The sequence below is a fragment of the Haliotis cracherodii genome, unplaced genomic scaffold, assembly GCF_022045235.1.
Source record: "Haliotis cracherodii isolate W230 unplaced genomic scaffold, xgHalCrac1.p SCAF_18, whole genome shotgun sequence".
Lineage (NCBI taxonomy): Eukaryota > Metazoa > Mollusca > Gastropoda > Lepetellida > Haliotidae > Haliotis > Haliotis cracherodii.
In genome coordinates this window covers 2,687,673-2,703,569 of record NW_027266273.1, presented here as the reverse complement: position 1 = coordinate 2,703,569, position 15,897 = coordinate 2,687,673, and the positions used below count along the sequence as shown (strand labels likewise).

At 40.7% G+C, this 15,897-nt stretch overlaps 2 protein-coding genes across 5 annotated transcripts in view; one reads left to right on the top strand and one right to left on the bottom strand.

Annotated features, from left to right (window-relative positions):
• Positions 1 to 15,897, top strand: part of LOC139465667 (serine/threonine-protein phosphatase 6 regulatory ankyrin repeat subunit B-like) — a 229,112-nt gene that overhangs the window by 121,941 nt on the left and 91,274 nt on the right. The window lies entirely within an intron of this gene.
• LOC139466114 (protein phosphatase Mn(2+)-dependent 1K-like) lies at positions 2,449 to 8,220 on the bottom strand. Its single transcript, XM_071248138.1, has 4 exons — positions 8,079 to 8,220; positions 5,737 to 6,326; positions 4,979 to 5,292; positions 2,449 to 4,613 (listed from the first exon to the last, which is right to left on the bottom strand). The coding sequence occupies exons 2-4, from the start codon at positions 6,293 to 6,295 to the stop codon at positions 4,338 to 4,340; spliced, it is 1,149 nt and encodes a 382-aa protein (XP_071104239.1). The 5' UTR covers positions 6,296 to 6,326; positions 8,079 to 8,220; the 3' UTR covers positions 2,449 to 4,337.

The window sequence follows — 15,897 nt, the reverse complement described above, 5'->3', positions numbered from 1 at the left end:
TGATTCAAACAACTGGGGCTCCTGTGTCTCCTGATAAACCAAAATTTGTAATAGGGTGATTTTATACCGATGACCAGAAGATCCAGGGCAGACTATGAGGCACAGCAAGTTGTGGAACTCAAACAACTTGACAACCAAGTTCTGATAACACGAACAAATTTGAGCAGTTAATCACCTTGAAGACTCTCTCCCAGCTAAAGTGAGACCAGAGCTTAAACCCTGATAACATCTAACAATGTGGCCACTTGGGAACAGTGACAAGATCTGCTGTGTGACCCCAATGAATATGACGGAGTGACATGGCCCAGACCAGTGGAGTTCTTGGTATTCATGGTATTCTGTGGTACAACATGCTGTGCACATTGCATCTGACTATTGTACTGCTTACATATTCAGAATACTGCGGTACTTTAGTTACATTAAATCAGCCAATTAACATTAAAGATATCAGTAGAGGTATAAGTTACTAGTATTGCCCAAGTCACTGCAAGTTGTGTATATTGTGTAAAACGTCCTACAGGCTAAGGTAAATCACAAAAGATTGTCCTTGCACCATTGTTTAAAATAACCGCCTGCCCGACAGTATAAGTGGTCTATTTTGCTGATGGATGGTCAGTCTTGAAAAGTTGCATGCCTGATGGTAGGGCTGTTATAGAATTCCCTAAACATGTTATTGATGAATAAAATCTCAATGAGTTAAAGTTACTAAGTTTATAATCCACCAGTTTATTGTTATTATCTGAGAACTAACATTAAATGGTACAATTCTTATTTACCTTTTGTTATTTCTGTTTGTTAGTCTGGATCATTCTGGACTGACAACATTCTCTCTGGTCTGATACCTCTGCAATGTTGTCAGTCTGGATGTCTGACTGAAATTTTGGGGAAGTTTATACACTGCTTGCATGGCGCCTACATTTCACAAATACATCTCTGCATCTCAGTGTCCACCACATTGTACCCATGTAGCTGCTCTTGGCACCGCTGATGTAGTTATTTGTCTCCTTTATCAGTCTGTTAACACCCTGTCCGTATTGATGGTGTTTACAAGTTTTTATACAACATATGTCAGCAATACAATCTACCTTGTACAAGTCAGTATGTTTGTTATAGTTTTATGAGCCAAATTATGTTGGTTCCATAAATTCTCCCATTTCCTAGTACCAGACCATCATGGTTGAACATCACTGTAATTCCTCTAGATGAATGACGAACAACATTCAAACATTGTTTCTGCAGTAACCTCTCCATGTGGACCATTCCAGCAAACACAATCCATAAGGTATGCTTTCTCAAGTTAATTCTTGTGGACCCATAGAGCAAACATTTCACTAATGCAGTGTGAAAAGAAAAATAATGTATTTGCCACTCACCCTCCAACCCTCCATAGCAATTTAATTTAAAAAAGGTTCAAAGTTGGTCAATATTCAAAGCAAAGTAATCCTTGAAAACTTCATTTGTTCCCTATTTCACATGACCCACAATTCTTTTCAGAAATCACTTAAAAAACATGTCATTGAGTCTTGGTAAAGAAATTTGTAACTTGATAATGACATTCATAGGCTGAAGTAAACTTCAACTGGGACTTGTTCCACAAAACAGTCTCAGTGCAAAGATGATCATAACTCCCAAACGCTCACATAGACTTAAAACAATCCTAGCGCTAAGATCGCTTTGAGGGTGGGGCCCTTGACAAGGTCTACTAACTTTGTCAATGAAAGAACAATAAAGTCAATGTATAGTCAAATCTTTTATCAAGCAAACTACACATACATAATACATGCACTTGCAAGTATTAACATTAGCCAATGATCACATTAAGCCTCTTGGCTGCAGATAAATAGGAATGTTATGCAAGCTGACCAGCATGAACACATGAAATCAAATTACATTTCAATAAAATTATTAAAACATTATTTAGAAAACTCTTTGGAATCTGATTTCAGTTGCATTAGTCAATACTTTGACACAACAATGCATATTACCACCATGTGTCCTAGGGTCAAACCCAAGATTTTCTCTTATGAAACAATTCCGTTAATCACCCCAAAGAAAGCCCAAACTAGATAACTGACGGATTTCTTTTTTTATTGTCACAAGTTTATTCTAAACCCTTATAATTACATAACAAATCTGTGATAAGCTTCTTAGCTCAATAAATCTTCAACATGTTCAAATGTGAAATAAATCTGTATGTAACAGGAGTATTCAAGTTGGGCACTCAGATCACGAATACAGCAGCTGACACTATCATACACAAGCAATTAATAACATGAAAGAAGATTACTAAAGTACTCACAGAAATGAAAAAAAACTGTTTTTCTCAATTTAAAAATCGACACAAAGTGTTACGTACCTGTTAATATGAAATAACAAAACAACTCTAAAAGTACTAGTCTGGATTTGGTAGTTTGATATCAGTGAACAATACAAAAATACTTTCAACATTCAAAAATAAAACTAAGTCCAAATTGACATAGCAGAAACAGACTATATGCATTATGCACCTGTTCTCACCTGTCATCAAGGTGTCATTGGTCACCTTGATCTACTTACACCTGGTTATGCCCTGTTTCACAATAGTCTGTTTTATTCACATTTTTACACACTTTTACGCGTAAAAAGGCATAAAAACATTTGATACGCTGTATTTGTGCCACGGCCCATTTAGTACTAATTTAGTTGTTTGAATATTTACATATTTTGTATATTAACTGCAATAATTAAAGATCTGAGGTCGAAAAAAGTTTTTTTTCATTTCCGTGAGTACTTTAGTCTGTGTGATCTACTGTGCTCAACTGACATAAGAAATGATGGCATTCCATTAACTGATTCAAGTGCTTCATACAGGTTTCCATTAATCTGAGAAAATTAAGAACTACCCAAATTACACTAAGTTCTCCCAAGTTTGAGACAAGCAGAATTCTGACATCAAGTCATAGTGTCGATACTATTTGTTGTTTAATCCCTGACTAAGCAGTATTCCAACTGTACTACTCAACAGCTGACATGGACCAAAACAGTGACCTTTAGTCAACAGTGTGAACCTTAGCTAATGTTGAGTAGTATATATGAGAACAACCTGTAAATAATCCAATCTGTACCAGACAATCCAGTGATTGACATCATGAATGTAAATATGCTATCAACCAAGTCATCTCTTACACCAAGCTAATGTTGCTCGGCACCAACCCGGGATCCCAGTGTGGTTGTGTGAGATACTGACAGGGCCTTTACAGTTACAATCATATTCTGAGTTCAAGGAATTTGAGGTCATGAAATTTCTGTTTGGTAACAAATAGACAGAAGAATCAATCTATATCACATGAATCACAATCTTAACCTTCAGTTGTTCAGTGACATATGAAGACCACAGTTTTTTCCAGCTGTCCTACTGGTATTTCTAATTTTTGATGACAGAATTGGTCATTATAGAATACATTTAATTGAAATTGGTACTGGAATTTTATATCTTTTCTTACGAATGCATTGGTAAGTTTAGACATCCTTTTCTTGAAACTAGTCTGAAAAAAACCCACAAACACTAGGGAGTTATGAACTTTACAGGGCCGACTTCTTTCGGATTTCAAATAGCACAATGTGGAGGATCAAACTCATGTTGCCAGCTGAGCTAGGCTAGTGAGTTAATCTAATACCACAGGTGCTATCACAAATACTTACGTCTCACTTACCAAGTGATCAGCACCTGACTGTTCACCTTTAAGCACATGTGCAGTAGCCATTTTCTCTGCGAAACTTGATAAAAATTGCTAGGATTTTCCTCAAATTAAATTGGATAAAATTGTCCAAAGAGATACCCCATATCCTTACTCACAAGTAACCCCTAGGTTCGAAAGGGGTGCCCAACCTAAAGGGGTGTTTTATTGACAAGGAACGCCCCCAATACTAAGGATCATGAAGAGGTATTAAACCGTGTTTGATCGGAAAGGGTACCTAACCCAAATGATTGTAAAGGGGATCTAAGGCCTAAGGGTAGAGTTCGGGGTAACCAATCCCAACTGGAACTTATTATCATAGAAGAATGTTCATTTGATAAATAACTATTTGTAAGCTAAAGAATCTGTCAATGAGATCTGTAATGAATTCAGTCAGCTTGACCAAGCAGAGAAAATTATGTATATCAATAACTACTGATACAATTTTATTCAACAAAACAATGTCATTGTAAGGAGATTGAAAACACATGATTGCTTAAACAAATACATCTTCTGAAACAGATTTAATCAAACCAAATAATAATTCTCTTACAAGTCAAACTATCAGCAAATGTCATAATACTGTTCTCCTTAAAGACAAACATGCTTAACCAACCATATTTAACCATATTTAAATCTATTTCCAAACAAATTTCTCCCAAAACTGTATGGAATGGAATTGGTGGTACTGCGATATTTCCCCCATGCCCCGAACGGTATAATCATTGCTGTGGTGTTGTCCTCCGAGCCGAACTGAAGTGCTTGGTCAGTCAGCATACTGGCAGCCTCATTGGTATCACGACAGCTGCCCACGATGTCCACCACTTCCTGGTCGCCCATGACGAAACTCAGCCCATCCGTGCCCAGAGCCAGAAAAGCATCTTTCCCGTGTTTCACCTGCAACAGAAAGTAACAAATACAGAAGGGATGTCACGATATGACTATCTCCCATTATGAAACATATCGCAGTACTTTGTTCACGATATAATATGCATCGAAATACCTATTAAACATCACCAGCAGAGTAAGGCACAAAATGCAACTTTTTAATTGTATTTTTTTATCACAAGTGAACTTAACAATAATTAACATAGGAAATGGATAAACTCATATGCATTTACCATGTTAATGTATTTCCCTCAATTTCAACTGTGCAACAACATTCATATGGTGATGCCATGCAGTGCTATGATGTCACACAAAGTGAGCAGTGAACACAAAATTATAACAGCAGCATCACTAAGCCTTCCCAGCCTGCTCACCTCAATAGACCTGACATGAGGCTTGGCAGTGACACCATACTGCTTCAGCTCCACATCTCCAATGCTCCTGGTCATAGAGAGCCGTCCATTCACCTGGGCAATACCCAGACTGTTGTGCACGATCTTGCCTCCATGTTCCTGGATCCGCCTGCTCTCCTCAGCATTATCTGGGTCATCGTCTTGTGTCAGGCGGATCGGGTTCCCACTCCGGCAGAGTAGAGCACAACTGTCCCCAACATGACCAACTACCAACTCCACACTGTTTCTCAACAAACACACAGTAGCTGTTGTTCCAGTATTGAAGGTCTCCTTGCCTGTAAACAATGGAAGGATACAGTGGTGTCAGTTGTTAAGGATGATACTGTGAACGGGATGACGATTGAATGTACAGTTGGATTAACATCGATACAAACAATATTTTGAAATATACGGGATACCTTGTTTGAGCATGTTAACATGTAGCAATGCTTTGTTTTACCAGAAGCCATGCAATAATCATGATGTAATTTCAAAATGGACAAATTTGTGACAGATAGGTGACTGGAATTCAAAGTCAAACTCCAGATGGTCCAAAACACGAAAAGAAAACAAGATTATGTCCATAAATAGCCAGTCAACTAGAAGTCCATACTGACCAATTGGGCCAAATATGTTTACAGGGTATCTGAAGAAGTTTTGAACATGTTAACCATTACAGATTTCTACAGACCTGTAAACATAGTAAATGACTAACCCTTGTACCTTGTGTACAGACTTACCAGCATGATAGTGAACAATATGGCGAGTTAATACATTGTTGATATCCACAAATGACTGGTGGAGCACTTTAGTGAGGTCAGACGTCTGGGTGAGCCAGTACAGCATATGATTCTCCAGGTTGTTGCAGACATAGTCTACAGCATAGGATCCCCCATGTCCATCAAATATACCAAAATATAGCAGAGACTGTGGCGCCAGCTCCTTGAAGATGAATCTATCCTCGTTCACCTTTCTCCGACCAATCACACTGGCAATTCCAATTTCATCCAGGGGAATACGAGGTATTGGTATCCCTTTAATGATACTCTGCTCATACCAAATGGGCATATCCAGACGGTTGTTCCATGACCCGAGAGTGTCGAAGTTGACTCCCCGACTGTGATGACCCTTGTTCTCTGGGTCAGTCATGGCCCGATGTTTGTGGCTGCATGACTGGTGGACATGTCGTCTTGGCTGCAGCTGGTTAGCTGTTCTTGGCTGACAGCTGTTGGCAGTTGATGACAGTAGCACATAAAGCTGTCGCCATTTGAGCAGAAAAGTTTCCTGGAGTGCAGACATTCAATTATCAGTATTGTCTGTTGGAGGCCTTCTGAAACATTAAGATGACTTTGATTATTATGAGACGTGTTCATTGTTCAAAACAAAAGAAACTAAATATCAAAAGATACATTTAGGGAGTCCATAATTTAAAAAACCCCATAGCAAATGGCTGTGTAGAAAATGCAAGCCCCTGCACACAGTTCATATGCAATTACTGTGATCACTATACACTTCTGGCTCCTATTCACTCCAAACAAACGTTTGCCAGCTACGAACATGATGAAGACATTCAGGACAAAGAATTGATGATGTTAAGCCTGGAATAATTGAAGAATGTCATTATGGACATTATACATTTTTAATGATTGATATCATGTTAAATTAAAAAGATTGACATTTGATGCAGGTATGTCTTTACAATCACACCAGGGACATGTCATTTTGGGGACAAATAAATTCAAAAAGATAATATACACTAGATACATTTTGTTGCAATGTGTCTTTTAAAAGTACCATAACCTGTTTGAACATGATGAGTATGCAATACTTAATCATGTTAATAAGTCTCAAGTTTTGATATATTAAGCTATGAACCTGTATTTGTTAACATGGTTAACACGGCTCATGTCGTGAACTTTCAGTACAACACAATGTCAACTGTAATTGCAGAGTACCTATTATCGCCAACATAATATATGTTATAGAGTGCACATGACGGAGGCTCCTTTTACTTTATTGGAAACTGATGAGGAAAATTGATTCTTGTAAGGAAATATATACATTAGATAATCACCTTTCTTCAACACAACTTCAGCATGTTCAGAAAAGACTAGTTCACATCAACAAAAATCCATCAACTAGATGATAATGGTACTTGCACATATAGTTCTGTTATTGGTAACAATCTTTCTGTCATTTCTTCCTGAAAGTATTTGTTGAACACTCAGAACAGGTCTATTGTGGTTCCTATATACCTGATAATGCCACAGACACTTTTGTGTACAGATCAATACAATTATGTATATATATGTATATGTTTCCTGGTCAGAATGAGCAAATGTTGTACCAATATACATGGTTTAAGTGGACAGCCATGTATTAATATGATACTGGTTTGTTTGTTGCTTAACGCCGCACTCAGCAATATTCCAGCTATATGACAGCGGTCTGTAAATAATCGAGTCTGGACCAGACAATCCAGTGATTGATATCATAAGCATCAATCCATGCAATTGGGATTGATGACATGCATCAACCAAGTCAGTGAGCCTCACCATCCGATCCCGTTAGTCGCCTTTAGCAACAAGCATAGTCGCCTTTTACGGCAAAGCATGGGTTGCTGAAGACCTATCCTACCCGCATCTTCCTGGGTCCAAATATGATACTGGTACTCAAATGTACTCATTTGTACAGCACATTGATGCAATGCAGAAGATGGCACTGATGTACACAAGAGTGTAGGTAACTAAGTACTGCTGCCTCACATCTCACAAACTGACTTTACATATCTCGGTTACTTTATGATCTTAGTCCTTGACCCCTTTACGATCGTACACTTTGGGTTGTGATGGAACTTTTGCATCTTTACCCTGTGTTTAAATCACATGCCTAGGAATTACAGTGCAGTTATTGTGGGGTATTTATAGGTTTGGGCCCGCGGTGAGACAAGTGACCCGGCAAATAGCAATACACATACCGCAACATGCCGACATCGCATGATCATGAAGATAGATCTACACACAAGTACAAGTGTGCATGAGGCCATTTTCGGTCTCGGTATTCTATTTACAAACGTACTTACACAAATACAAAGTTTGCAAACACTGTTTTCTATCACGTCCCCGACACGATAGAAGATGGCCTAATTGACCGTAGTCCCAGATGAGGCAGTATTGAGGTCAAGAAATGAGATCGTCCCGTCTGCTAGTCTGCCAGTATTTTCACCGGATGTTGTCAAGTGCTCATACAAGGGGACGCAACTCCGCACCTTCTTTTTTCCGTTCGCTCAAATAGACCTAAGTTTTACTGGTCCAAGCTCGCCCAAAGTTCTACGACTGCTATTAACATTTAACATCCTTATTTGCCACTTAGACCGCAAATCTTTTTTCAATGAAAATATAGATCTATACGAATACTAGCCAGATAACAAAAGCCATGCGTAATGTTTATACAGTTTTACTTATACCAATAAAAAGTTATTTTTGAAAAATTATTTAGACTGATAATATGTTATGGTGTGTGTCATGGACAATTATTTCACTAAGGGGTTTCAGGCAAATATGAATAGTCTTGACACCAATCTCCCCCAATCCAACCCTATAATAAATTACCAGTCACAAATAAAAATAATTGCGGCTTATTTGATCTTTTACTTAGTTTTATTTTTTCATATCCTAAAATATTTTGTTGTTGATATTTCCGTTTCCACTTTTTTTAATTCTCTGTTTGTTGCACAAGGACGTTGAAATACTACCATGCAACTTGTTGATGATTCATCCTCTTTTTATAACATTATTCTTTATGGTGTCATCCTTTAAAGGAAGTATAGTGCTTTTAAAATAACTTTCACTATTTTTTTCACCAGATGCCGACAAAACATCTGGTGAAATGCCACCTTAATTGGAAAAGCAATGCATCACTTATGTAAGGGGCCTAACTCTTCATGTGATGTCGTAGCGATGCCATTGAAAGATACACCAGTAAAATGACCATCAAAGGTAGGAGTAATGTTTTAAATGGAACTCTTCACACGGGGTTTCTGTCAAACACCAAGGTGAAGGTGATGTGAACTACAACTGAAACCTGTATCTCTACTACTACTACTACTACTGCTACTACTACTACTGCTACTACTACTGCTACTACTACTACTACTACTGCTGCTGCTGCTACTACTACTACTACTGCTGCTACTACTACTACTGCTACTACTATTACTACTAATACTACTGCTACTACCACTACTACTACTGCTACTGCTACTACTACTACTAGTGCTACTACTACTACTACTACTACTAATGTTGCTGTTGCTCCTCTGCCTACTACTACTACTACTATTACTACTACTATTACTACTACTACTACTACCCGTGGTGATCCGGGTTACAGTCGGTCTTCAGCAATGAATGCCTGACGTCAGAGGAGGCCACCGTAGGATCGGGTGGTCAGGCTCTCTGACTTGGTTGATGCATGTGATCTTATCCCATTTGCGTTGATCGATGCTCATGATATCAATCACTGAGCTGTCTGGTCCAGACTCGATTATTTACAGATCGCCGTCATACAGCTGGAACATTGCTTAGTGAGGGGTTAAACAACACAATGTTTTAGACAGATTTTAACCCGGAACTTCACGGGGGGCGATTCTGAAGTAATATTTCAAGGCATAAATTCTACTTAAGGGACTGTAATAATTATTTAATGGGGTAGATGATATCTACCAAACATTTAGGAAATGCCCCAACTACTGTCGGTGAAACTGAACTTGTACTTGTACAGAAAACATTTGGCATTTGCTTATAATTGACGGTGTATAGCAACAAAGACAACTATATCGCTAGAAAGATGTTATTTAACACTATTGTTACCCCTCTCTACACACGCACGCGCAGTTGTCTAAGGCGCCGCGATTCGCTGTGCAGAGTTGCGTCCCTTGCGCATGCCAGAAACCTATGGTTGTGGGTTCGAATCCCGGTTCGCCCTGATTATGTTTCTAGGTTTGTCAGCACCATACCCGTGCTCGTGGGTTTCACCGAAGTGGTAAACGTCTGAAACCTGCATCACTTCGGGCTTTCCTCCCACATTAAGCTGACACGCCGCGATATAACAGTACTACTGTTAAAAGCGGCGTTAAACCCAACTCACTCACTCATCTCTTCAGAAGCTTTGGTGTGTCCACACAGCCATCCGTGCCCCTACTTGCGTTGTTGCTACTGACATCACGTAACGACACTCATAATGGTTTGTGATCCAAGTCAAAACTTTACGACACTGTTGTATAAACTACTTTACTGTAATTGTAATAGTTATGCCTATCACTTGTCCATGTGACAAGTTCGCTGACCTCATCACGCGCACACCTGGGAGTTTCCATACCTCGCAATACCGCGGCCTGTCGGACACGACTGCGCCAGCCCAAGCGCTGTATAATACTCATAGCAAGAAGTCGAGTGTTAAACACAACAACGGGAAACTGAAACAGTAAACTGCTTCCCGTTGACGGTTGCGTAAAGACAAGACACCCAGTTTGTCATACAATAGTGACGGAACAGAGGCGGGGAACCAGTTCACCCACCAGACGCGACAAAACCGTATCCGCCAAGCGTCATCTAAACTGCCAGGCTGAAGAAAAAATACACCCATGTTTGATGGTGGCTAAAAACGGAACAAACAAGAAACTGTTTTTCGATGGTGATGTATTTGATTCGGGTATCTTAGTTGTCTTGGTTGTCGCCGTAATCTACAACAAGACTTGTTCCGGAATGGGACGAGTTGGTCACGAATGGGTGTTTTGGCGACTGTTTTCATCAAAGTAACGTTTTGATAACGTTTGTAATTTCTGGTCAAATCCACTTTTTATAGGTATACTTTATGTGGCAAATTTAGTTTGCGACAAATTACCTTCGTCTTCATTCTTCTCAACAGATGTAATTTTGTTTACCAACCAGTAGTGTGGCTGAGAATGTTTCGGTCTGCATCATACGTTACGTAAGTTTCTAAACAATGTTTGCAGATAGATTGAAAAGAAACAGGAAATAAAAAACGAAGGCCGCATATCGGGCACAGGTGGCCAATAGGCCGCCGCAATTTCTTGTGCAGAGTTGCGTCCCTTAGCCATGGAAGGATCCTCTGATCTTGTCTTCGAATTACAGATTCGGTCTGATTACGAACCTTGGTCTAGCAGCACCCTGCTTGTGCTCATGGGTTACACCAAAGTGTTAATCGTCTTTGACCTACGTCACTTTCCTCCAACATTAACCCTCCTTGGTCACTCTGATCACAATAGGCCCACGCTCTGCATTGCTTGTTGGGGCGACGAGGCTGCGTGACTTGGCTGATTGCGTGTCATGCCCCGATCGTTGCTCAGTTTGGAGTCACTGGCTTGTTTGATCTGAGATCGATTATTTACAGGCCGTCTTAATGTAGGCTATTGCTGACTGCACTCACTCACATATTAAACTGACACGCCGCTCACTCACATACACATATTAGTTTACCGTATTTCCTCTTTTAGACACCGGACTCTGATTGACGCCGGGTCATACGGTCTGTCCAGATGATAGAAGCCGGAATTTTTTTAATAATGACCGTTTCCTACAAATGTACCTTTTGAATGACTGTGGAGTTTGGGACTCGGTAATGTAGTGAGTCTCCACTGTGACAGCATTAAACAGAATATACGCCGGGTCAACAGCTTGCGCAAAATTAATAGAGGAAGTACGTTACCTATCTATATTAATATTTTTAAAATGTAAAAAGTATTTTACCCGGATTATTATTTATCATTACTCGTTAAAGAATCTATGGCTATCTGATTGGTCAGTCGTCGTCTTGTGAAAATCAAAACAAGTCAACTCGCCGTCCTGCACGGACAAGATGACGTCTTAATATTTGATGTGAAGTCAACTGCTTGTCACGCCCTAATTGACCTTGTCCCCGTGATCACAAGCTGGTTCTAAATGCTGTAAGTATATTTCTAATGATGATAGGTTGTAACAAATTAAAGGGATCGTAAAAAAGAGTGACCTCCCTTACTTACCGTCTCACTGCTTGACACCTTTCTTAGCCTCCTGTTATAGATAGCTGCGCTGTGATGAGCTTGTTTACAGGCGTTGATTCGCTTCTGGGACTTCCTCCGTCATTCGTAAAGTTTTGCGAGGGAACAGTTTCTAAAAGGCCGGCTTTACCCACAAAATAGCGAGACGAGGGTGGTTCGACGCCTTCTACGACCTGACATGCTACATTTACCTTTTACAACGCGGACGGCGTACCTATCTGAAAGTGCCGACATTTCTGCCTGCTTCAAAACATTCGACAGATACGAATTCTGTAAATTCGTGTGTGTATTGACATATGAAACAGTGCTGTTGCCACATATTTGACGCATTGAATAGTATTTTATGATTGTAAGATGATTTCGGAATAGTGAAGATCCGTGTAGAGAATAGGTCTTCAGGAAACTATGCTTGTCATAAGAGGTGACTAACGGGATCGTACGGTGGCCCATACCCGCCACTGGTGAGATAATTTTTCACTGTATGCCTCCATAGTTTATCTGGCGGTCTCCAGACACTTCCACCAGTGATACTTCCACTGGTGAGATAAAATATAGAGGTTTACAGGGGGAAATGATCTCACAAGATCATGGGCCACCGTAGGATCGGGTGGTCAGGCTCGATGACTTGGTTGATGCATGTCATCGTATCCCATTTGCGTAAATCGATATGCTCATGATGTCAATCACTGGATTGTCTGGTCAAGACTCGATTATTTACAGACCGCCGTTATATAGCTGGAATATTGCTGAGTGCAGCGTTAAACCTATCTAACAATGTTACAATGGACGGCACTGCTGGCGAAGGCATAAAATATAAACACAAACAAACAGGTGGGAACACAAGATAAGCAGCATGTGTGTGTATGGCCTTGACAACCATCGACAACAAGACGGACATAAACAGCTGATAAAAGTCCAGTTTGTCAAGTCCATATTCCTCATTTTCCAACCGGGTTTTCGGATATGACAAGAGTGGGCAATTATAAACACGATTCTTTAGCAGGGCTTTCATGATTATCTTACGTTAATCCCGTCATCCTGTGGGGACACCGATTGGAAGACCGTATTTCCTCTATTAGACGCCCAGTAGCCACCTCTAACTGACGCCGGACCATATACACCCTGTACACAAATGTACCCTTTGTATGGCTGTAGAATCTGGGATTCGGTAAGGTATAGCGAGTTGCCATTAACAGAATAGACACCGGGGCAACCGCTTACTTGTTTGTTTGTTGTTAAAGGCCGCGCTCGGCAATATTCCAGCTATATGAAGGCGGTTTGTAAATAATCGAGTCTTGACCAGACAATCCAGTGATTGACATCATAAGCATCAGCTACGCAATTGGGATACGATTAGATGCATCAACCAAGTCAGCGAGCCTGACCACCCGATCCCATTAGTCGCCTTTTACGACAAGCATAGTTGCCTCTTTCGGCAAACATGGGTTGCTGAAGACCTAATCTCTACCCGGATCTTCACGGGTCTCATCGGCTTGAGCGACTCCAGCGCAGCAAATTTAGATTAATTGTGTTAATAACCTCATTTGACTTTTATTAACCTTGTATAAGCTGCAACATATCTAAATGCATCGTGTCAAGATAGGCTTTCGTTTCGACAATCAGCAAGTCTAGATGCACCGTTTCTTTACCTTTACGCCTGGTGTCCTCCATTGACTGCCCGCGCTCTGCGGATCGGCTCATTGTGACAAGGAATGCATCACGCTGGTGGCAAACATTACTCTTTATGTCCAGGTAGAAACAGCGGGGCAAATATTACTTATGTTTTATTTGGCCGTCACGGCTCAGGTTTCAGAAGGGTTAAAGAAGGGGTACAAACTTCCCCTGTCGCGATGCGCTGATAAAATGAGCATTGGGTAGCGGTTTCGATTTGAATAAATGGCTGGGTCATTATTGAAGCCTGAAACACAATATGTTTGAGCAAGCTTTGAACAGGATTTGGAGATTTTTATCGGCTATACTCCACAAGCCATTTTTTAAATCCACATTTGCAGCTGTTGAATTCCATCGTTTGTTAGTTGTGACGTCAACTGTAATTTCAACTCGAATGCATTTTGTTTCACTGCGTCACGTTATAGGCTCTCATCGTTAGGATTTGTTTGGTGTTTAACGCCACACTCAGCAGTATTACAGCTCTATGACGGCGGTCTGTAAGTAATCGAGTCTCGGACAGACAATCAAGTGAGTAACATCATGAGCATCGATCTTTGCAATCGGATACGATGACATGCATCAACCAAGTCAGCGAGCCTGACCACCCGATTCCGTTAGTCACTTCTTACGACAAGCATGGGTTGCAGCTGAAGACCAATTCTAACCCGGATCTTTTCGGGTCGGTTACGATGAAAGCAAATGTTTGCTGCATCATACAGACGGGAGGGCACGAGTTTGGAGGCAGAGAGGCACAGCATATGATCAGAGGAACATTCCAGCTGATGTTCCATTTGGGGTTGGATCCGTCATGGTGTGGGGGTGTTGTTCCTATGATTGTAAACTTGACCTCATCACAGTTCCCGGAACACTGAATGGACAGAGGTACCAGAACTTGATCCTGGACGGTGCTTTTCTGCCTCATTTCGATAACCATGCTCTCTCCACACGTCCAGTCTTCATGGACGATAATGCCAGTCCACATCATGCTCGAACTGTTGTTCAGCATCTCCAACACAACGCCATTGAGACACTACCCTGGCCACCAGAAGTCCAGACATTAATCCTATTGAGCATTTGTGGGACATTTTTGGAGGTAGGGTGAGAGCAAGGGATCCTCCAGTTCAGAACCTTCAGGAATTGACCCATGCATTGCATGATGAGTGGCAGCAGATCCCCCAACAGAGATTCAGACGTCTGGTGACCAGCATGAGACGGCGTGTAGAACATGTTATCCAAGTGCGAGGCGGTTACACCAGATACTGAGTTAGCCAGTCATTGTGGACCTTACTGGTGTGTTCGACATTAATGAAATGTGAACTGTGTTGTGTGTCTGTTGTAACGACTCCGGCAGCCATATTTATTTCACCTTATTTCACGGTGAACTTGGTGAACTTTAGTTTGCTACAATGAAACCCTCAATTAGAGCTCAAATTCGGTCTTGTGTTGTCAAATTTCTGACTGAACGTTCACATGAGGCCATATAAACAGTTTAATGTGCTTTTCTAAGCCCCATTTTTATGAGGTTGAAGATCCAGTTTTACTTGGTGAAAAAAGTGGGTGGTGCGATATTTATGACGAGGTGTATATATGTATCGATCAGTTTTATGCACTCCACAGCCTGGCGTAAAATAAACTTTGAATAATTAATTCATTAAATCAGATATCAGCACAGCCAAGTGACATTAATATTTCAGCACGGTCTTATTCCTAACTCACCATACATGGAGGCGGGCCTACCTGCCAATGTATGCTTTTTGTCTGACCTTCCAAGATTGCCGTGTTGCGTAATGACTAGATCATGTTACAAACGGGAGACTGACATTTCAGTGGTCGTGGGTAGTGCTCGACGGTGAACACTACTTGAGGCGTTCTTGCTAAAGAACAAACCTTTGGTTGGTTGGTTGGTTTGATGTTTAACGCCGCACTCAGCAATATTCCAGCTATATGACGGCGGTCTGTAAATAATCGAGTCTGGATCAGACAATCCAGTGATTGATATCATGAGCATCGATCCATGCAAATGGGATCGATGACATGTATTAACCAAGTCAGCGAGCCTGACCACCCGATCCCGTTAGTCGCCTTTTACGACTAGCATGGGTTGCTGAAGACCTATTCTACCCCGGAAAACAAACCTGTGGACATCCTTTTTGTCTTTTCGTTCCCAAAT

Bases quoted from the DNA above. Each gene is read 5' to 3' on its own strand.
- LOC139466114 (XM_071248138.1), bottom strand. From the start codon at position 6,295: ATGTCTGCACTCCAGGAAACTTTTCTGCTCAAATGGCGACAGCTTTAT. The intron at 5,293-5,736 runs GTAAGTCTGTAC...CATTGTTTACAG, and splicing joins TATTGTTCACTATCATGCTG to GCAAGGAGACCTTCAATACT. The intron at 4,614-4,978 runs GTGAGCAGGCTG...TTTCTGTTGCAG, and splicing joins CTCATGTCAGGTCTATTGAG to GTGAAACACGGGAAAGATGC.